Raw genomic sequence first — 22934 nt, 5'->3', positions numbered from 1 at the left:
ATAATAATAATAATATCAATAACAATATTATTATAATAATAAACAGCGAAAAAAATGCAGCTACAATCATTCATTCAAGTATCGAAAATGAAAATCAACTCAAGAATCATGATCGTTTTTTTTTATTTTGGAACAACATACAACACACACACACCACCCGATCAGTATAACCACCGATGATTAATTAATGGACAGCTTGTTTAAACATATCTGTCGACAACATATATATATAAAAAAAATCGTCATCATAATATTACAACAATGGCGATCAATTTATTTCCAAGTAGCAGTCATAATGTTATCAAGTTTTATTGATTAATTTGTTATATGATGAAATAAATAGAGAATTCGATTCTATTCGATTATTATTTGGTTTATTAATAATCGTATTGGGTGTTATTTAAAACTTGATTTTTTTTCTATCGTAACAATTGTTAATGCGATCGGCAATAGTTTTACAATGTCTATGTCTTATGATTCAAATTCATGGTTGGAAGACGATTATGAACCGGTTAAGGTTGCCAATGGACAAGATATAAAACCAGACACAATAATTGGTGGTAATTTTAAAACTTTAGAAAAATTAGGATCAGGTTCATTTGGTCAAATTTTTCTTGGTCAAAACATTGATGGCCGTTCACCAAAAGTGGCGATAAAATTCGAGCCAAGCAAAGATCGAGGAGCACAATTGTCAAATGAATTGAAGATATATAAACTTCTACATGGCAAAGATGATCAAGTTATAGGCTTTCCAAAAGTGTTTTGGTTTGGTCAATGGTTTAGATACAATGTACTAGTTATCGAACTTTTGGGAAAAAATCTGGATGAAGTATTTCAATCATGCGGACAGAATTTCACAATCAAAACAATTTTATATCTGGTTTTACAATTATTAAATCGGTTTGAATTTATTCATAGCAAAAAGTAAGAGATAAAATTACAACAACTTTGAATATAAATAATGATTCTTCTAATATAAAAAAAACTAGTATTGCATACAGAGATGTAAAACCGGAAAATTTCCTTCTAGGTTATCCAGGATTAGCCAATCGTAATATTGTACATGTTGTAGATTTTGGTTTATCTAAAGAATTCATCGATCCCAATACTGGTCAGCATATTCCATTTCGGGAGGGAAAAAATTTGACTGGTACGGCTCGATATATGAGCATCAATGCACATTTTGGTATTGAACAATCAAGACGTGATGATCTTGAATCTTTGGGTCATTTGTTCATGTATTTTCTGCGTAAAGGTAAATTACCATGGTCTGGTTTGAAAGCATCCACTTTGAAAGAACGTTATCGTAAAATTGGCCATATAAAACAGACGACACCTCCGGAAAATCTATCCGAAGGTTATCCACGAGAGTTTGCCAATTTTTTGACATATACAAGATCTTTACGATTTGACCAACAACCAGATTATGATGAATGGAAAAAGAATTTTGGGAATCTATTCCGGAAATACAATGATGGTGTGAAATATGAATGGGAAGGGAAAATTGTTTAACTATGAAAAATGATCATCAAACAAAAATAAAATTATTTAGAAAATAAATACAAAAAATTAAATGTGTTCATGTTGAATGAGTTAAGGCTTTTTGAATTTATCAGCAAATATTCGTTTCAGAATGATGGGCGTCAAAGAAAGTAATGAGAATGCTAACAACATCATCATAGATTGAAAAGATATTATATTCGATGATGATGTTAGCTGGTATAAAGTTGTACCGGCATGGACGGCAATGAATGAAGGAGGTGCAACACCTATTAATGATTAAAAATTAAAAAATATTCGAATGCTTGATAAAATTACCATTGAACATACCTAAAAATGTTCCAATAAAAAATGTAGATAATGGAACATCAACAATGGGGGATGTTATATTTATAAACCAATTCGGTAAAAATGGCGTGATTCGCAGAAAAATCATATAGTAAAAGAGATGACTACGATGTTGATCGATTATGTTGGACAAAACGTTTGCTTTATCTGGCCAATATTTAATTATAAATGGTCTGCCACAGAGACATGAAAGTAAATAACATATCGATGCACCAACAGCAGAACACTGAAAATAAGAATGATTATTGTAAAATCTAGTCAAGAATTTTTTTAAAATTGCTTACGAAACAAACGGACAATAAAGCCAATGGTAATGGAAATAAATAACCAGACATAACACTCAAGAAAATTGAACCAGGAATGGCGAATGATTGCAAGCTTTATATTAATAAAATAAATTTTAAATAATTCAGGTTATAAATCAAAACTTACAAAATATAAGTGACAATGAAACCGAAAAGAACGACGTAAAAATATCGATCTTTGTACCCAGATAAAACGTTTCCCAAATTTTTGGCATCATCAATGTTCATAGGCAACTTGAAATGCTGCTTTTCATGACTGAAACAAGTGTGGATTAATAAATATTTTTAAATATTTAATCGATGCAAACAACTTACGGCTCTAGTTTGGGAAAATTAAGATAAACAATAAATAAAGACAAAGTTGATATCAAAATGATGGATAAAAGAAGAAGGCTAGAATTCTGTAACGAATCTTTACGATTTTGTGTTTCAGGACTTTGAACCGATGATGGTGATACATCGACCATGATTAAAATAATAATAATTCAGTATAATATCACAGTAGATTTTCTAAATAATAATAAAATTCTTTACTGACTATAAAACATAAATTAATAAATAAAAAATGAGCATTGTGATTTGATTCAAGAAACATAACAACACATGACCATAACAATTTGAATGCAGAACAATTCGTATTTAGAATTCTTGTCTGATATTCGCCGTTATATATGATAATTGCTTGAAAAGAATAAAAAATACTGAAAAGGGAAATAAAAAAGAAGAATCTAAACCCAATTTTCATAAAAAAAGATAAAATCAATTTTATTTTTCATAAAGGACGTGCAAAAGGTTGCAGGAATATTTTTTTCCGAAAAATTTTCCAATTAGATGAATTTGAATGAGAAATCACATTTCCAAGGCGGTATCATTTGTAATATGTTCATCGTGTTAGCAATTCATTTTCCAACCGTGATAAAAGTTCAATCGAATGATTTAGCTTTTCGACGCCTTCATCCTATGATTAATGATAAAAATTAATTTAATTAAAAATTGAATTAAAATTAATCTGATTTGTATCGTTTGTACTTTGACCGGAAAACTTTCGATATGAGCTAACAAAGTGGCCAGCTCAAGGTGTTCACTGTATTCATTTTTCAATCTTATACTTCGTAGTCCTTGTCGGATACAGGAAACAGGAAACGTAGCCTGACCTACCAAACTGCTTTCATCAAAATTATCTCGATGATAAACGACAAATCGTAATAATGAAATTTCCGGGTAAGTTATATGGAAAATAAATTGATTTCCATTTGTCCATGTTGGACATAAGCCATTATCGTCTGTAATTTATTTTGATTAATTGTTGATGATAATAATGATGATGATACTTACAAATTATATTTGTCGCATATTTTCTACAATCAAAATCGGCACCAATAACTTCGACTTCTACCGAAGGACTCAATATGTCTTTGATTAATTTTCTCAGATTTTTTGCACAAATTATCTACCATATTAATTTTATAATTAGAATAATAAAATATTAATGATAATCGTACTTTAACAGTGAGTACAATAGGTGAACAGCAATCGAGATCAACAGGTTTTACAAATGGATTATAGCTTTCACTTTTCATATACGATGGCATCAGAACATAACCACATTGACCGTTTTGTAAGAATTTTGCATGATTCAATTGCATCGGCTTATCTTTTGTCTGATAATTTAATGCAACCATTTGTATGCCACAATTCCACATCTGTATAGGATTATAATTAGATGAATATATCCGTGTTCCTTCTGGATAGACACGCATTAATCGATGGCGTGTAAAATTTATAATATTTTTATATTGGCTGCTGTTTAGATGTTTTTCAATTTTTGATTCACGAATCGAACACATCTCTCTGTAATTCGTAGTCTCTATGGAAAATTCATACTCGTTTTTTTAATCTATAGTTATGACATTTATTCAATTCATACATACTTCCATCATATCCAATTGAACAACAATATATGATTAAATCATTTAATTCAGGAGCGATCTTAAGAATTTGTCGTTTTGATGATTCTTTGTTTGAATTATTATTCTGATAAAGAGAAAAGCTGATTATTTGAATATTAATCCTATATTACTTACTTTAACTTTTTTATTAAGAATTTCTTGAATTTTTATCATCCAATCCTGACATTCGATTTCATCCTGTGCCATAAATATCATTGATCCAACTTTGAATGAATTCAATTCAGCTGGATACACTGATACGGTAACATTTTGATCAAGCTCAATCGAACACCAAGTTTCGATTTCATCCTGATTTTGATCATCCTCATTTTCTTCTTTCATTTCGTTATCAAAATATTGCAAATCTTTTGGCTCTTCCGTTGGAATGAGGCCATGTTCCATGTAGCTACTTTGAGATTCTGTTGGTTCCTGTTTGTGTTTTTAAAAAAAAAACACGTTAATATTCAAAATATCACTATCGTAACTTACTCCTCCTAGTATTCGAACATTTTCTTGTGTAGCTGGAAACAAAAGTTTTGTCTTCTTATAAAGCGGATGTTCCTCATAGAATTCAATTAGTTCAGTTAGACTTTCAAATTCTTCATTTCCAATCATATATAATCGGCCTTCTTTTTTGATTCGACAATGTTTAATAATGTTTTCAGCTCGAAATGAAATTGAAAATTGATTATCCTGTTGCTCGCTATGTCGGACAAGAAATGCACCATTATGTCGTAATCGTTTTAGAATATCTTCAGCTTCTTCTTTAGATAAATCCTTATAAAACCATGATCTATTTTCATGAGTATTTTCTTGTGGAGCAAAGTTACGTAAAAACAATTCTTGAAATTTGTCACTTTTCAATGGTTTTGTCTGATAGTAATCGATTAATTCGTACAGCGTATTGAAACTTATCAGATTATTTAGTCGAAAAGTTTTGATTTCATTATCAAGACAATCCAATTTGATTCTACTATGATGTACTTTGTTGTCGAATAAAAATGATAAAGTATAATCACCTGGATGTGTTTCACTTTCCCGTACTAAAAATGTTCCATCACCAAGATCTAAATGTTTTAAGAGAATTTTTTCGGCTTCTGATCTACCACCTTTTAGCTTACCATGAAACCAAGGTTCACCATAATGAAGTTCACTTTTGGGCGATCCACGTTTTGCTGAATAATTGTTTTCTTTGTTTCCTATTGTTCCGTATGATGTTTCATCATCACTTTCCTCTTCCTCTTCATCTTGATCATCATTTGTATCGAGAATATAATTTAATTTTTTATTTGTCAAAATGACAAAATGTTTCTTGAATCTTTTCTCATCGGCAGAGAATACAAGCAAATTTCCATATTTAATAGAATTACTGTATTCATTATAGTCATTTTCATTACGTTCTTTGAGTGATTTGATGGAACCAGCTTCACCAGGCACTTTGATTGAATTATTGAGGCTGCTTAATTCTTTTGTAGTATCAGAATCTAGTCTTCTTTTCTTATGTTTTATGATTATTTTTCGTTTTAATCGTTCAGGTGATGGTAAACAGGTTTCATTCAAATCTAATGGTTTTTTCAGCAAATAATCACCAAGAATTTCTTGTAGACATTGTGCCATAAATTTTTGTTGCTTTATACTACAATGATTCTCAATGGATAATATTACAGGATATGGCGAAACTTCGAATGCATGATCTCGAATGCTTTTAATGACATCGATAAATTGTATTCGCGTTGTTAATGTTCTGCCATGATAAATCAATGGTTTACCATCGGGTCCATCCCAACAATCCACTTGAGCATATGAAAATAATAATAATAATGTTATTGTTTAATGATTTTTTTCCAAAAATAAACACTCACATTCAATACATCGACAACCAAAACGCAAACATCGAATATAACATTCGACTGAAGATTCACTTTTGAATTGATCACCAGTCAAATATGTATTATGTGATGAAGCAATAAAATAATGATTAAGTGGTTGATTCATATCATGTGTAACATCACTGCAGAATTCATTCCAGACAGAATTTTCTTTCGAAAATAGATAATCAATAAATTCAATTCGAGTAAAATATGCTTGTGTTTCATAATGACGTAGTGCATCCAAAGAATTTCGAAAAACAATGTCGCTAATCTGTTGAAACGATATTTTGATCTTTTGTTCTTTGATGAAAAATTCTTTTAGCTCTTCGATGCTGATTTTTTTCGAATCATTTGAATATGATTGCAATAATAAATCCAGATATGATGAATCGAGAGAGGTTTGAATGTTATTAATTTTATTGTACAGTGTAACATATCCATCGTATTCCAGACAGCCAGTAAAATTTTGATCCACATCATAGAATAACTTTTTCAATTGACTGCTTGATAATTTCAGATGATGACGAGTGATGCAATGTTTTAAATCTTTTAGATAGATACTGAAAAAATTTATTGATAAAATCAAAATTGATTTTCTCTCCAATGGTTAATCTTACCCTTTACAATGTTGACATTGTGAAGAATATTCATCGAATTCTCGCTGTAATAGAATGTCAACTTGAACTCTAAACGGTGCCCATTCTGCAATGTTTTTTATATATTTAAACAAATTGCGAATTCTTTCTGGACAAATGTCGGCATCAGCTGCTCATACAGAAAAGTTCGTATCTATCAAAATGATATAAGAAACAATTCAACAACTTACCAATGCAATACAATTTTCGAAGGCAGAACTTTTTCCCATATAGAATGGCAAATGTTTTATTCTCAGACTTTTCACCATTTTCTTCGATAATGCGGACTTCTTGGATGTCTCTAAAATCGATACAACCTTCGAACTCTTCATATCCTGACATTGGTTTATACCATTCAAGTCGACACATCTCGAATCGAATGCAAAATTTTCGCTTTTCTAATCGTGATGATTTGCCTTCGATTTTTCTGCATGAAAAACCTTCACTTAGTCGACGAATTAATTCATGATCCAAGTGGCAATCATTTTTTGCAAACAAATAATCCTTGAAGACTGAACGATTCATGCTATTATCGTTTCACGTAATAATAACAAACATGATTTTTTTTCTCGATGTTGTTTTGACCATCTGTTTTGCTTGTATTTGATTTTGCTCATTTCCAGGGAATTTTCTAGCCAACCTATCGTACAAAGGCTGTTTTTATCTATTTCCGGTCGTTGTAGCTGACGATTCATCCTGTTGATCATTGTACAAGCTCAATAACAATCAGACTAGATTTAGGAACAAATTCAAATAACAGCAGCATTCATTTTAGTTACAGCCGCCTCATTTCGCGTTACTTGAGCTATGGATCAAAGTATCCAATTGTCTATCATATTGCGCACACTCCAGAAATGAGTGGATTCATGGATGTTTTTCTTGTCAAATGAATTTGGTCAAAACTTCCAACTAAACAACGAATAAATATTCAAAATGAATCTGGAGACTATTGGTAATTTTTTTTGTAACTAAATTTCTGTTTAAATACCATTTTTTAATCCATTATAGAACCAGCCATCGATTGTGATGAGGAAACGGTGAAAGAAATTCTTAATTCCAATATTGATTTAAGAGAATATTCTGCCAATGTTGAAAAATCTTTATCCGAATTGGAAAATAATACTATTGCTGGTTACATCAAGGAAGCTGATAACATTTCTGAATTGCATTTACAAATCACTGATAGTGATAAAATCTTGGAAAGATTAGAGGGAATGTTATGTGCTTTTCAGGCCGATCTTAGCAATATTTGTCAGGAGATATTATCATTGCAAGAATTGTCAGCTTCGTTGAATATACGTTTGAAGAACAAACAAGCCATTCGTAATCAAATGAGCGAATTCATTGATGATATAATTATTCCTGAATCCGTGATTAAACATATTGTCGATACTCCAGTTTGTGAGAAAGAATTCCTTGAACAATTGATCATTTTGGATCATAAAATTGCATTCGTCAAGGAGCAATCATTTCGTGAAGCAAAAGCTTGTGTTGATGTGATGGAAATATTGAACAATCTTAAATCGAAAGCTATTATCAAGATACGTGAATATATTCTGAAAAAGATTTCATCATGCAAAAAACCAATGACCAATTATCATATTGTTCAAAATGCTCTATTGAAGAATAAATTCTTTTTCAAATTTTTAGCTACACACGAAAGAGATATAGCAAGAGAAATACAAAATGAATACATCGATACGATGAGCAAAATTTACTTTTCATACTTCAAAGAATTTATTCATAAATCTACAAAAATGATGTATGAAGATCTACCCGATAAAGATGACTTAATGGGAAATGATGATTCTCATAAGGCCAATAAAATTTCAATATTTAACCTCAAATCCAATGTTGTTAAGCATCGGCCTAATATTTTTTCTTTGGGTGATAGAGAATCGTTGTTGACAATTGAACTTGAATCGCCATTGATTGTCGTGCATGCTGCAACTAAAAACGATATGAAATATCCATTGGAAAATGTTTTTCGTGAAATACAATACGCTTTTTTTGATCATGCTTGTCGTGAATATTTATTTATGAATGAATTTTTTATGGTCAATTCTAAAACATCACATGATTTATTTTATACGATTTTTGGAAAAACTTTGGATCTACTTTATAAGAATATTGATAGTCTCTTCTCTCAAAGTTATGATGCCATAGCGTTATTTGTTTGTTTGCACATAATTTATCGTTATCGAATATTATCGTTGAAACGTAACGTAATCGTATTGAGTCATTATTGGGAACGTGTTGTCAAGACTATATGGCCACAATTTGAACAAGTATTTTTGATGCACATTGAAAGCATAAAATTCTGTGATTTAATCAAGATAGCCACAATCGATATGAGACCTCATTATATTACCAGACGATTTGCTGAATTTTCCGCTGCTATTGTCACAATCAATGATACGTTTCCAGATGTTCGTGTTACTAATTTATTATCCATATTACAGGTAATGTTTATTCATTTTTTTAGGTATGAAATACTAATGTTTATTTTTATTTATATAGAACGAAGTTATGAATTTAATATTACGAATGTCAACCAAATTTTGTAAACCAAAAGAACAGTATGTTTTCATCATCAATAATTATGACACAATCTTGGGCGTCCTTTTGGAACGTAAAAAAGATGGATCAAATGAAGCCGAAACGATGAGAGAACAATTGAATAAAAAAATAATGGATTTTATTGAAGAAATGTTATATCCTCATTTTGGAGCTATGATTTCATTCGTTAAAGAATCCGAAGTGTTAACAGAAAAAAACGATACAGAATCGTTGAAACGATTGGAACCAAGAGTTGGGGATTTGATACAAAATTTCAACAATAATTGGCGACGATCATTGGAACAGGTTTCCAAAGATATAATGGCATCATTCACTAATTTCCGTAATGGAAATAACATTCAACAGATTGCCTTGACACAATTAGTGCAATATTATCATAAATTTCAGAAAATTGTCAGTCAACCACCATTCAGCAATAATCCTTTAAGAAGCGAACTGATCAATATTCATCAATTAATGGTTGAAGTGAAAAAATATAAAACGAATTTCTAATATCTTTATTGTTGGCTTTTTTCTTTTTCTATCCCAGCCCATTTCCGATATATTTTATTTATTTCGAAAATAAAATAAAGAATTCATATTCTGTAAAAATAATTCTAAGTTAATTTAGTATTTTGTAAATTTTTTACACAATTTTATACAAAACAAAAAAATCAGATTCATCATTCTTAGAATGGGTTGATTTCCGTATCGGTTATTTCACTTTTGAATGTTTGCACCGGTGGCGGTGGTGCGGATCGTAGATCATCTGTATTAATTAGACCAGATTGTTCTTGCCTGTTTATTTGCTGCATAATGTTTTCCACTTGTCCCAACATTTGTGCTCCATTAGCCATTGTTGGCTGATTTGATGATAATGGTGATTGTATTTGGGGAGCTTGTTGCTGTCCAAGACTGGATTGTTGTCTATTTTCACTTGGTTCTTGTGACATAATAACATTCACCACTTGAGACATGTTGGAAACCATATTGCTCATATTTGGCTCAGGGAATGTTTGCCCTTCAAATGGATCATTTGTTAATACACATTATTCGACATATAAAATAGATAACTTACTAGGATAAGCACCCTGCCATAGATGATTCCTTTGCCATTGTAATGGATCTGTTGGAGGAGGTGGAGGAAGATTGTTTTGAGCTGAATTGATATTTGATGCAGCCGGTGTTGTCGGAGCTAGATTAGTCGAACTGCTTAAAAGCATCTCCTGGATCAAATGATCGATGCTTAGTTTTCCTAATGCCTTGGCGAATTGTATCTGTTCAATCAATTGCCATGTGATACTCTGCAAAGATGGAAGTATCAACAAAAGCTCACCGAAACGTCCCCTTGAATTATATTGGCGATCGTTCACATAATCTTCCAGACAGATTTGTATTTGATGACGAACAATTTTTACTCTAGCTGAATCTTTTAAATTTTTCACAGCTTCTCACATCGAAAATAATTTCATTCAATATAAATAATATACAGTAAAAAAAATGTTGTAGTACTTACCAGGATCAAAAAATACAATTGCTTTTAAGCAAGCAAATTCATTGTCATCGATATTTACATCTTTCATAACTGCAACGATTTCGTCCAATATTCGACAACCTATTCGTGTGATCTCTTGATCTGGTGTAAGTCTAGGAATGATATGATCGTTTCCGAGTAGAAGAACATCTTTGAGTACTAATGATCGTTTCGAAAGGCCCAAAAGTAAATGTTCACCAGCATGAGCTTTCAACAGGGCAACCTGATCATCAATGTTTAGCTCAGTGAATGCCGGTATACATTTTGCCCATTCAACCAGTATCAATAATTGTTGTGTCATAGAATTTCCAATATCTTCAATGTTGGCTATTTTTTTCGATTGAAAATTTGTATCTGTTGGTGGAGAACAATTCTGCGGATTATTTGGACAAATGCGCATAATTTATTTTATTAATAGAATAAACTCGAATTATTATCCTTCACCTTCCTTGATGACATTTCAGCTTTGAGCAAAACAGCCAATGATGTTCCCGATGTTGTTTTGGTATCTTCATAACTAGGCCTACGGCAAGTAATTCGATCCCGTTCATTTTGAACCGCCTCTTTACGCATATCGGCACGAAAACATTTTTTCAAGCGACAATATCGACATTGGTTACGTTTATCTTTGTCAATGACACAATTGCGATTGAAACGGCATGTATACAGATGATTTTTTCTAACACTACGTCGAAAAAATCCCTAAAATTTATAATATAGTATATCAATTTAGACATTGTATTGTCAATATTGAACTTTAATTTTACCTTACAGCCATCACAGCTGAATGCTCCATAATGTTTTCCGGTAGCACGATCACCACAAATGGCGCATATCTGTGAATTTTGTATATGTTGTTGGCCGGAATTGTTGTTGTTATTATTATTTTCATTATTTGTCGTTGGTTGATTATTACCATTTCCATTACCATTCATATTGGCCATGTTGTTGCTCTGGTTGTTATCCGTCGAAGTTAAACCATTCGTATTCGTTGTCATATTGTTATTATTGTTAGCATTGCTATTGATAGAATCACATGTTGAATCTATATATGCAATAATGAACATTCAAATGGGGAAAAAAGAAAAAGAAAAAATGAAAGACAACATCAATGATAATGGTGATTATGATGTGATATTATAATAAACAACGAAACAAACAAAAAAAAATTTTGTTGCGGTGTTGGTCAAAGTTTTTTTCTATCCTTTTTTTCTGATATGTACGGATAATAATCGAGTTCTACGATAAAATTCTAGTCAATGTATTTGATAATGTACGACATGGAACATGTTTGTTTATGTTTTGTTTAATTTTTTTTTTTTGCTTTCTCTCCTTTCTGGCAGCATTTGTGATAAACCTAGATGATTACACGATACAGACCGAATTCTTTTCAGGTATTATATGAGAAAGTGATTAAAAAAAATTAACCTTCCGACAATCATAGACACACTCACTTATCCTTCTTTTTTTTCTACCAATGATGATGATGATGATGATAATAATAATAATAAGGCCAGACATAACAAAGTCAACGAAAATTTTCTTTCTCATCATCATCATCATCATCATCGAGGTTATTCTAACAATAAATTATATAAGCGGTAAATTAGTTTTATTTTTTTGTTTTGTTTGCAAACTACAACTTGAAAATTCTACCGGATAAATACTTTTGAATAATATTTCGTTCTCGGTTAAAACTTTGATTCAAGACAAAAAAAAACAAGAACAGAAGAAAAAAATTTTAAAAACAATATTAAACAGTTTCTTGAACTCCATGATTTGGAAATAAGAGGGTGGATTGTTTTTTTTTTTTGAATCTATAAAAAATTGATTTTTGACCGATCTTTCACTCTCACATTCAATTTTATTCGTCGATTTGAATTGGGAAATCCAAATTCTAATGCGTAATTATGAGTGAACAAAAAAAAACATAAACATTTTTACAAGAAATCTTCAAACCGTCGTCTTCTTCGTTTTCTTGAACAAGGACCTCAAAAAATTGTCGATCAAAACAATGCACATTCATTATTCGTGAACAACTTGTTTGATCTTCTGATCGTTAAAATAAATGAAAAGAATGGAATCATCATAAGATTTTTATATATGACAATCACCTTCATTATCATGTACCTAATGTTGCAATCATAATAATCATGAAATATGAAAAAAAATGATCGAAATTATTTATGCCAATTCAATTTTTATATTATATCAATAATGTGTTAATAATCAAACTTTCAACGCTGTAAATGTACTTATGTAGATGATTTTTTGAAAGAAAAAGGACAGAAAATTTCTTTTGCGGATCATTACGAACGATGATGTCGATAGCAAAACGGAACGGATTGATGTTGCAATTATCATATCAAATGAATTGTGGCTATCATTATTATTATTATTATTATCATCATCATAATCATCATCATCATCATAAAAATCGATGATCGTCACATGCTATAAAGTGGTTGCAAAGGTGGTGCACAACTAGATCTTTCGTTCTAATGATAATACGTTTTTCATTATTTTCACACACACACACACACACATAAAACTGAAAATTCCTTAAAAATAAGATTTAGAGATCAATACCGATATAATTATTTCTTATTTCATCTTTAATCTTTTGTTGTTGAATCATTCGAGCATTGTCCATTTTTTCACAGCCAGAAATATCATTTTTCTTATTATTATTATTGTTGCCAACCGAATCGACAATATCCATACAATCATCATTATTGTTGACAGAAACGGTGGATAATGATGGATTATTCCATATATCTTCATTTGATAAATTATAATAGATAGGGCCGCTATTGTAATCACTATTATTATTAGTAGCGTTGGCCATATATTCTGGTGAACTTTGCGATGAAACCATTGCATCATCATGTTCATTAATCGATTCCATTGATGAATTAATAGTTGAATTTAAATTGTTAAGACCGGAATAATCTACAGGACCGTTGCAGAAAAAATTTCCAGTCGTATCAGATAAATCTTGTTGTGGTGAACGAAACATTAGTGATGGGGGTTGTGGTGCATTAAAGTCTATTGGAAAATAATTATATGGTGATTGACTATTATTTCCACTGTATGTAGCGTTTGTTGACGCATACATAAACCGACACGCTGGTCCTTGCGTATGGGTCAACATTTTGATCCTTTGTACCACATTTGATTAAATTCGATCTGTTTCGAGGATTTTAAATGTATACACAGAAAAAAAAATGCACGATATAAATTCAATGTTGATTTTTGCCAAATGATATGTTGTTGTTCATAAAAACACACATATACCCACAAAACACTGAAATAAGATATGCAAAAGAATTACTTTAAATTGACAAAAAAAAATTTCACTTTTTTATAAAAATTAAAATAATATAGGAATAGGAATATATCTACTGAATGAGTATTGTTCAAATTGTGTCCAGATTGAATGTAGTCATCAAGAATCGATATTGGCTTAATATAGCCAATGATTTTGTTTCAATTGATTGACCAAATTTTGTGCCCATTAAGAAAATGTTGATGATGGAATGAAAAATTAAATATGTTTCAAAAAATCAATATACAAGATAAATTGACGATGACAGAGAAAAGAAGATATAGCTCAAATTTTCTTTTATTATTATTTTTTTTTTGATTTAGTCGACAAAAAAAAAATTTTTTTTTTCATTGATGTCGATTATTTCGTGCTTATCAAATCAATTGATGATGAGCATTTGAAAAACTTGAAGAAATTGAGCCATAATTTATATACGCATCCAATATAAATACAAATTCAAATATGATGATGATGATGATGGTAGGTGATGTTTAGATTGATGGATTGATGATGATGATGATGCGACCAACTCGCATTCGCTGACAATTGACGATGACGACGAAGAAGAATAACACTAAATTGCAATAGCTAAACTTCGCATCATACAAAGTAAATTATCGAGCTGCTGGTATTTTTTTTTTCTTTCTTTCTTTCGTTGTTTTGGTTTTGGATGTATGGCTACCAAAGCTGATAATAATAATATCTTCTCTTTCGTTTTATTTTCTTATTCAATAATATATAAATTTTATTTTAGCATATACTTATATATGTTGGTTTAAGATCGATGATAACTGGTCGACTTTAAATCACTGATGATGATGATAATGGTGATTTTGATAACGGTAAGCAACAGCGACGATAATATCGACAGCAATAATGATGATGATGAGTACGAGGGGAACAATTTATTTTAAAATGATGATGATGATGAACACTTTATAGTTTTGGATTACTAATTTTTTTTTTGTTACCGTATTATGAGAATTGATTTTTCTTTTCCATTTGGTTTTAATAATGATAATTAATTCTAATTTTTATTAATGGATTCGTTTTTTAATATTTGATTTTGGATTTTTTTCTTTCGAAAGAAAAACCTAACCCATGTTCAAGTACAAATGGACGCATTTCATTGATTTCATGGTTCATAATAGAACCTTGGAATCCTAGGAAAAAAAATAAGCAATAACACAAATTATTATCAAATACGATGTCGAATTCATAGTTCAAGTAAGTTTCCACATTATAAAAACACAACACATATTTATAGGATATCCATTGAAACTTGTTGAACAGTTTTAGTTCTATTTTTTTTTAAACTTTTAGCAACCATAAGCTGCTGGTGGATGGGTGAATGTACACCAATGAAACAAAGAATGGATGTGTCTGGATATGTTAGCCGTTCAAATGGCAGTCTATACACACACACACACACATCTATGACAGCCAATGGCTAAGTGAACACAACCTGTTTGTTGTAATGATGATGATGTTTGAGAATTTTTCTGTTTTTTTTTTTGTATTTTTTTTTATTCACTTTACTTCACAATCATTCAACTTTCGTTATAGAGCCAGATTCTTCTATTTTATATTTGTATGTATGGAATAGTTTTCGAATGAATGAATGAATGAATGAATGAATCGAAAATAAAAGAAACGAAAATTTCCATTTTGGATTTCATATCTACATAAGAAAAAAAAACTAAAATATGATTATTCATTGACAAGAAAACGTTTGAATTGGTGGTGGTCAAAACTGGTCAGATAAAATATACTTTAAATGCGATAGGCTAATCAAAGACCATATTTTTTCACTGATAATAAGCTAAGGTAAACAATCTTATATGATCAATAACTTATTTGACCATAGTCAATATGTATGCATGTATGTATGTATGTATTGTGCATATAAACATTAGGCGACGACGATGAACAAATTTACATAGCGACAATGTTGATAATATTTTTTTCTTGTTGTTGTTTTTTTTGGATGTTTGGTCAATACAGTGTGATATCGTTTGGTGGCCATACTGGTCAACAACATTCTAACAGATTTGACCGTCTTGATTATCATCAATCAATATTGGCCGCCTAAATTGTTCATTTATTATTAAAAAAAAAAAAAAAAATACAATGATCCTTGAAACGACTGTTACTGTTACTATTGTTGTATATTATTATTATCAAAGAAATTGTGGTGACGTGTGATATATTATATTAAAATGAAAACTCATAAATCGACCAAGTTCTTTGCCGATTGTTGTAAAAACAAAAATTAGACTTTAATTGAAATTATTAAAATTATTATATTATGACACACGCACGAATTATGGCTCAAATTTTTCTTTTTTTTTACAACATTGAACATTATTATCATCAGAAAATTAAATCAGGTGATGATGATCCGGATTTTTTTTTTACCATAATAATGATGAGGATTATAATAAAATTATTAAACCAATTTATAAAGCTAATAAAAAAAAGAATGTCAACGAAAAAAAAAATTGAATGCCAAGGATATGTAACGATGATTTGCATCCAAATATATTATTATTATTATTACTCTGACGATGACATTTTATCTTTATTTATATGTATCCATTAAGAATAAACACAGGGGATGGTTGGTGGTGGGGGGAAAAAAACACAGTTTTTCATTTCAAATGAAACTACAAAATAATCAACTTGTTTTGTTCACCACTGGTCCCCTTTTTTTTATTTTATTATTTTGTTTTTTTTTTCTTCGATGCAATCCGTGATTCCCTTTAATTAGTGATCGGTTCAATAGAAATTGGTTCGTTATCACTAAACCAATCAATTCATCATTCGATTTAATTTTTTGTTGTCGTTGTTGTTGTCGTTGTTGTTGATCGATTGATAAGTAATGATGACAATAATAAGCAAAATGTTTGCCAAAAAAAAAACTTGTAAGAGTATATAGCTTTTTTTGTTGATATTCACTATTTCTTTCGTGATACTTGATTTTTTTCTATCAATCAAAATTCACTCAAAATCAAAATCAAGATTTTTTTTCAAACACTTTTTGCATAAAGGAGCCACCTGGTGTTGGCCAATATAATTTTAAGTATCGCTTTTTTTTAGGAAAAAAAATGATCCCATATTTTTAGAGATGATAAGATACTCACGTTGTGACGATGATTGTGATGAAATGATTGATGAAGAATTCTGTTGTACAATCACTCCATGTATTTGTGATTGTGATTGTTGTATACCTGATGTTTGATGATGGATTAATGATTGTTGTTGTTGTTGTTGTTGTTGTTGATGATGATGATGTTGTTGTAGATTCTGAATATTATTATTATTATGATTAGCGCCAATATTCGTTGTCGTTGATGATGATTGATTGGTAATTTTATCAATCGATGATATTTGTTGCTGTTGTTGTTGATGATGTACATTGATTGGATTTGTATTTGTAATTATTGTTGTAGATTGCAGATTATTATTATTATTATTATTATTACGAAACTTAACATCATTCACGTTATTGGATCGTTGCTGTACAATTTGACAAATAGAAGTAGATAATGTTTGTGGTATTGCATTATGATAAGAATGAAGATGATATTGGTGTTGATTATTATTATTTAAAATTCTATCATTCTGTTGTTGTGATTGTGATTGATGAATAACGGCACCGGTTGATGTAATTGTTATGAATGTTGATGATGTTGAAGATGTCGATGATGATGGTGATGTTGGTGATGATGATGATGAAGTATCAATGTTCATTTCATTAGTTTTGACAATTTATTGGTTGAATATGGTTGGATGATTGTGTGGATAAAGATTGTCAATTTTCAAACAAAACAACAACAACAACAACAATCAGTCAATATATAATTCTAAATCGTCTGTAATCTATCCAAACACACTTTGTATTTTTCGTTTGATTAATTCAAATTAATGGTTCAAAGGTACATCTTACACAGACAAATACATGTAAACAAATTTCAAAGATATTGGTTGAATACAACGTGTAAAATGTCTTATTGATGATATTAGAATTATTTAAATGTATAAAATGTCAAATCAAAGCATGGATGGCGAGAATTCTTTTTTCATGAATTTTTTAAAAAATAATATTCGTGATTAAACTTGAATAGAAAATTTAGCACATTAATATGTCTTTTTCTTTTGTCATTCACTGATATATATTAAACGCCATGGCCACGCTGGTACAAACATCTAATATTTTAAATGATGTTGATGATGGTAATGATACTTGATACTATGATGGCGTCTGATGTTTATTCGTGGACGAAAATTTTTATTTTTTTTCCCTCATGATTGTGAAGATGTTTGGAAAGAAAGAAAAAAAATATGAAATCCATATATATCAATATAATCAATATCACTATCGATATCGTTGTCAACTTGGCGACTCATTTTGTTTCCGATTTCATTTTTTTTTTTCATTAATGATCGATCTGATGAGTGCCAATATTCTATATCAATTTTATCATAGAAATTATCATCATTCAATGTACTTTTTGTTTAACCTAATCTTTAAAAAAAAAATAATAATCGTAATCATCATAAACATTTTTTTTTCTCTGTGTCTTTGATCTCCCGATACGTTCTTTAAAAAAAACTATTACCAAAGAAAAAAAAAGAAAGCATCCAAGTTTTTTCTTCTTTTATCTTAATAATAATAGTTTTAATTGATAAAAAATTTCATTTGGGTTTTTTTCAAGTTTTTAACGATCAGATTATCTGTTACAAGATGGCGTAACTAGAGTTACATTGGTTGAATTTTTTTTTCTATATATCAACATTGGATACGAAAATTTTTTTTTTTCAATGTTTTTCTATGTTTACAATTTATATCCATTGGATACCGCGAAGAAAGAAGCAATTCGCGCATATTCAGATCAATATACACAATTGGATACAATATTTATCGATCGATCACGTATTACAGAAATACTCAACCTAACCACCCACACACACACACACACACACAATATACACGCGTTGACCTTTTTCATATGTCAGGAAGGAAATTTTGTTCATTTACTATAGTCGAAGGAAATGTAAAAAAAAAACGACACATATAGCCGGCGTTTAAATTGAATGTGACGTCAAAATCGTATATCCTTTAAATGAAAACGAAAAATGAAATTTTAGGAAATCCATCCATCCAAATGTACTAGATTCATATTTTTTTTCTCACATCACATAAAAATACACATTGCTCTGAATTCATGCTCTTCGATCTTTGATTTTGTTCCACAGTATTTAGGCCTAACCGAAACAAAATGATGGCAAATTTTTCTTGAAAATTTCATTTTCATCATTCTATAATTTCAGAGTGTGTTATACAAACCGTTCAGTGATACGAAATTTTGTGTTCTGTTTATTGCTATTACATCTCCGTGACGGATCAATTTTATTTTTTCTCGGCCAAAATTCTGCTCTATGTTTGATGGATTTTTCCATTCAATAAAAATTGTAATTTTGACATAAAAAATCATAGCCATCATGTTGATTTGTCAAACACCTGCATATATACCATCCTCGAGATCAACTTGATGATAAATAATTAAATTGAATTATAATTTTATTCACATAACGAAAAAACATACACCACTTTGAAATTGATTGAATGGATGATCACTAAGAGCCATTCAAAAACTCAACGACATTCAATCAGGTTAGATGAATGAATTTTTAAACAAAAAATTTTATATTCAATTTAATTCTATGAAATTGTTTATTTTCAAACAGTATATTAAACAAAACAAAAAAAATCAGTATCCAATGTCTTCCATATTTATAAATCATTCGAAAACATTTCTTTTGTGATTCAAGTGCATTCACCATAATAATGGATCGCCATAAATTACTTGATTCTTCAACGAATAAATTGAAAACATTTAAGGAAAATATTTTACATGGAATTTCTACTAAATGGGATTCCACATTCAATGAAAATGTTCAAAACAACCTGCAAAATAGCAATCGACGATTGAAAAAAAATCGTTCAATATATGGACAACCACAAATAAATTTGAATCAGTCAACAACAACGAATATGCAAAATTCACATCATTGGAAAAGTTTAGATTCATTGGATTTCAGTGAATGTAATCATAGTAGTATTGGTAGTAATTCAACATCATTATCCGATTTACGTACATTAGATTGTCAAAAAAATCAAGATTGGATTGTAAGTGATCTTGGTACCAGTGTTGAATCATTTGAAAATGATCAAGAACCATTCAGACGATGTTCATCAATGAATTCAAGCTCATCGGGATGTAGTGTAACCACAGAAAACCATGATGAATTATCTCGAGAGGCCAAATATTTTATGAAACAATTTGTGGAGAAAATTTTCACCAAATGTTCATCGATTAGTTTGGATGAAAAAGCTAAATTTGGTTATTATTCGCGAATGGAAAATGGTAGACTTTGGTTTGCTCGATTTATCAATAGAAAACGTAATGATAATAAATGTGTCCAAGAATCGACATTCTACAGTTTGGCCCAATATTTTGCCATCATTTTATTTGAATGTGCTGAATCTGATGATTTTACTCCAGCTAAAATATTGATGAATATGTGTTTCACTTATTATCATTATCAACCAAAAGCAACATCTACAATGGCCAATAATCGATGGTCAAGACATTCATCATTATCATCATCATCAGTTTCAATGCAAAACAACAAACAATATCTTTGTACTGTTTTACGTGATCAGCCAATTTGGAAATTGAAACGTTTCTGGAACGCTGCTTTCTTTGATGCAATCCAATGTGAACGAGCAAATTTCTATGAAAATAATCGTGAACAGCCAAATCATAAATATTATGATTGGCAATTTCATGCAAATTTAACTTTCGGTCAATTAGGGTAAGCAATTTATATTCATTCGATTTTATTTTTGATTTTGAAAATTTTTATTTTACTCATTAAAATTCAGCACCTTCACGCATAATATGAATTCATTTGGCCTATCTAAAGAATTTTGTTTAGAATTTCTACGAAAACAGAGTACAATTGCCAATATAACCGCTGGTAAGATTTTAGAAAAAAAATTCATCGATAGTACAGAATAGTAAATTTATAATGACTATTTATTTATTTTTTTAATTCTATAGAACAATTTAAGCTTCTACAGGATAATATTGAATCAATGTATAATGCTCAAAATACACGACGATGACCGGCAAATGCCTTAAAGGATTGAAGATTCTGAATTTCTTCTTATATTCATCATTCATGGATTAAATGTTAATTTCAAACATAAAGCGTTTTAGTTATAATCTCGAACGCTAGATGTCAGATTTTGTAGGAAAAATTTTTGAATCAAATGTATTTTCAGATATATTTATTATATTTATTTAAAAATTGAAATTTATACTATTTGTTAATCAACATTAGATTATTCTATTTTTATGTTATTAAATATGAATTGAATAAATCATCCAATAAAAATAAATAATCGATATGAATTAGATTCGCATATGGAATGTACTGTAAACAAACCGAAAGAAAAGTAAAGAATTAATTGATTGATACAGGAATAATATAATGCTATACTATATTTGACTCACTTGAGAAATTCTGGAGCTCTGCTGATGACATGTCGAAATTCAGAAAAAGAAATACATTTATCATCATCGATATCAGCCTCTTCGAGAACTTTTTCTCTTACAATGGATATTTCATCTTGGTTTAATTCATTTCGAGTTAATGCCTGTACGACTTGTTCAACATCATCACCATTGATCAATTGATCACCATTAAAATCTAATGTTAAATATTCAATCAATCAATCACTTATTCAATAAATTTCGATCAAATCAAACCGTATATTTTAAATGCATAGTAAAGTTTATTATCACGACTGGCATTTTCACTGAAAACGGAAAGCATATCGATAAAATCATCAAATGTTAGATTTCCAGTTCCATCATGTGAGAATACTTTGCAGATTCTTTCTTTGAATGGATTCTCTTTCAATTCGGCCATTTTGATAATTTTTTCCATTGGAATCGATATGGTATGAGGTTCATCTTTGGTCATAACGGCTGGTACAATTTTTGGATCTAATTCTCGAAATCGTTTATATACACTAATATTGTGCAATTGAAATCAAAGAATTTTGAAAAATTTTGAATAAACTTACGTGAGGATCTCTTGCCGTGTGAAATATGTACAATCCTATTGAAAATGTTTGATTCTTAATTTAAAAATGGATAGAAAAAAATAGTGAATACCTGATAGTTTTCCAATTGTTGGTCAGTAAATACGGCTACTTTGTTTCCCATTTTCTTCCTCAACTAACTAACTAAACGATTCCAAAAAAAATTTTTGATAAAAAAAACATTATCATTATCTACATTTTCCTTATATTATCATCATAATATTTAATAACAGAATTCGGATACAACGCCCATCATGGTGAAAATCATTTTTTTTTTTCGGAGTGAGAAAATAATCAGCAACTAAATCCTGAGCAATCTCTGTATGTATTTATATTATTCTGGCTAATATGCTAGATTCCTATGAAGTGGGGTTAGCATTTTGATCCTTAGTTTTTCATTGAAATTAATAATATAACAAAGCCAACACACTTTTGGACAATTTTTAGATTTGGAAAAATCCCCAAAATTAACTGAAGCGAATAAAACAAACAGAATCGTATTGAAAATAATCGAATGCGCGATAGATGATGGACCAAACGCAATGATGGATTCTCAATCATTCATTCTGAATTTGAATGAAACATGCGCCATTTTTTTCCATTCATCTTATCCACATCCAATTTCATTGCATTAAAACTAATAATAATAATAATCAGAATCAGAATATAATTCTGAATAAAAAAATTTTTTATTTAGAACTTGAAAAAAGTTGTCATTGCATTTGC

General features: G+C 29.9%; 7 protein-coding genes across 10 annotated transcripts; 3 read left to right on the top strand and 4 right to left on the bottom strand.

Annotated features, from left to right (window-relative positions):
- Positions 1 to 450: 450 nt before the first annotated feature.
- On the top strand, positions 451 to 1512 carry LOC124492305 (casein kinase I). The gene is made up of 2 exons (XM_047055168.2): positions 451 to 924; positions 990 to 1512. The coding sequence occupies exons 1-2, from the start codon at positions 461 to 463 to the stop codon at positions 1510 to 1512; spliced, it is 987 nt and encodes a 328-aa protein (XP_046911124.1). The 5' UTR covers positions 451 to 460.
- stas (Transmembrane protein stas) lies at positions 882 to 2909 on the bottom strand. The gene is made up of 5 exons (XM_047055169.2): positions 2469 to 2909; positions 2281 to 2409; positions 2133 to 2226; positions 1831 to 2074; positions 882 to 1769 (listed from the first exon to the last, which is right to left on the bottom strand). Exons 1-5 carry the CDS (start codon positions 2618 to 2620, stop codon positions 1594 to 1596), a joined length of 795 nt encoding a protein of 264 aa, XP_046911125.1. The 5' UTR covers positions 2621 to 2909; the 3' UTR covers positions 882 to 1593.
- Positions 2892 to 7358, bottom strand: LOC124492301 (1-phosphatidylinositol 4,5-bisphosphate phosphodiesterase gamma-1). Its single transcript, XM_047055162.2, has 10 exons — positions 6800 to 7358; positions 6591 to 6738; positions 5965 to 6533; positions 4592 to 5895; positions 4238 to 4531; positions 4085 to 4187; positions 3656 to 4020; positions 3489 to 3603; positions 3183 to 3436; positions 2892 to 3111 (listed from the first exon to the last, which is right to left on the bottom strand). Exons 1-10 carry the CDS (start codon positions 7131 to 7133, stop codon positions 3037 to 3039), a joined length of 3561 nt encoding a protein of 1186 aa, XP_046911118.2. The 5' UTR covers positions 7134 to 7358; the 3' UTR covers positions 2892 to 3036.
- Positions 3243 to 9779, top strand: Vps52 (vacuolar protein sorting 52). 2 transcript variants are annotated; one of them, XM_075732458.1, is made up of 3 exons: positions 3243 to 3374; positions 7617 to 9070; positions 9129 to 9779. In XM_075732458.1, exons 1-3 carry the CDS (start codon positions 3362 to 3364, stop codon positions 9678 to 9680), a joined length of 2019 nt encoding a protein of 672 aa, XP_075588573.1. In that variant the 5' UTR covers positions 3243 to 3361; the 3' UTR covers positions 9681 to 9779. The 2 variants fall into 2 exon arrangements, with proteins under 2 accessions (XP_075588573.1, XP_046911122.2); XM_047055166.2 differs by lacking the exon at positions 3243 to 3374 and adding an exon at positions 7454 to 7560.
- Positions 9685 to 18419, bottom strand: LOC124492303 (uncharacterized). Of its 2 annotated transcripts, none has more exons than XM_047055165.2 (6): positions 17173 to 18419; positions 11469 to 11746; positions 11146 to 11403; positions 10684 to 11074; positions 10246 to 10614; positions 9685 to 10188 (listed from the first exon to the last, which is right to left on the bottom strand). In XM_047055165.2, the coding sequence occupies exons 1-6, from the start codon at positions 17780 to 17782 to the stop codon at positions 9857 to 9859; spliced, it is 2238 nt and encodes a 745-aa protein (XP_046911121.2). In that variant the 5' UTR covers positions 17783 to 18419; the 3' UTR covers positions 9685 to 9856. The 2 variants fall into 2 exon arrangements, with proteins under 2 accessions (XP_046911121.2, XP_046911119.2); XM_047055163.2 differs by lacking the exon at positions 17173 to 18419 and adding an exon at positions 13291 to 14762.
- Positions 18420 to 18970: 551 nt separating this feature from the next.
- LOC124491922 (uncharacterized protein KIAA0513) lies at positions 18971 to 21513 on the top strand. Its single transcript, XM_047054645.2, has 4 exons — positions 18971 to 19706; positions 19781 to 20911; positions 20982 to 21076; positions 21160 to 21513. The coding sequence occupies exons 2-4, from the start codon at positions 19881 to 19883 to the stop codon at positions 21222 to 21224; spliced, it is 1191 nt and encodes a 396-aa protein (XP_046910601.2). The 5' UTR covers positions 18971 to 19706; positions 19781 to 19880; the 3' UTR covers positions 21225 to 21513.
- LOC124491923 (calcium and integrin-binding family member 2) lies at positions 21438 to 22787 on the bottom strand. Of its 2 annotated transcripts, XM_047054646.2 has the most exons (6): positions 22639 to 22787; positions 22282 to 22352; positions 22191 to 22225; positions 21871 to 22136; positions 21616 to 21811; positions 21438 to 21535 (listed from the first exon to the last, which is right to left on the bottom strand). In XM_047054646.2, exons 2-6 carry the CDS (start codon positions 22330 to 22332, stop codon positions 21514 to 21516), a joined length of 570 nt encoding a protein of 189 aa, XP_046910602.1. In that variant the 5' UTR covers positions 22333 to 22352; positions 22639 to 22787; the 3' UTR covers positions 21438 to 21513. The 2 variants fall into 2 exon arrangements, with proteins under 2 accessions (XP_046910602.1, XP_075591458.1); XM_075735343.1 differs by having other exon boundaries at positions 22282 to 22786.
- Between the last annotated feature and the right edge of the window lie 147 nt (positions 22788 to 22934).

The sequence above is a fragment of the Dermatophagoides farinae genome, chromosome 1 (assembly GCF_024713945.1).
Source record: "Dermatophagoides farinae isolate YC_2012a chromosome 1, ASM2471394v1, whole genome shotgun sequence".
NCBI lineage: Eukaryota > Metazoa > Arthropoda > Arachnida > Sarcoptiformes > Pyroglyphidae > Dermatophagoides > Dermatophagoides farinae.
The sequence above is the reverse complement of the archived record's forward strand: the minus strand, read 5'-3'. Positions and strand labels throughout refer to the sequence as shown.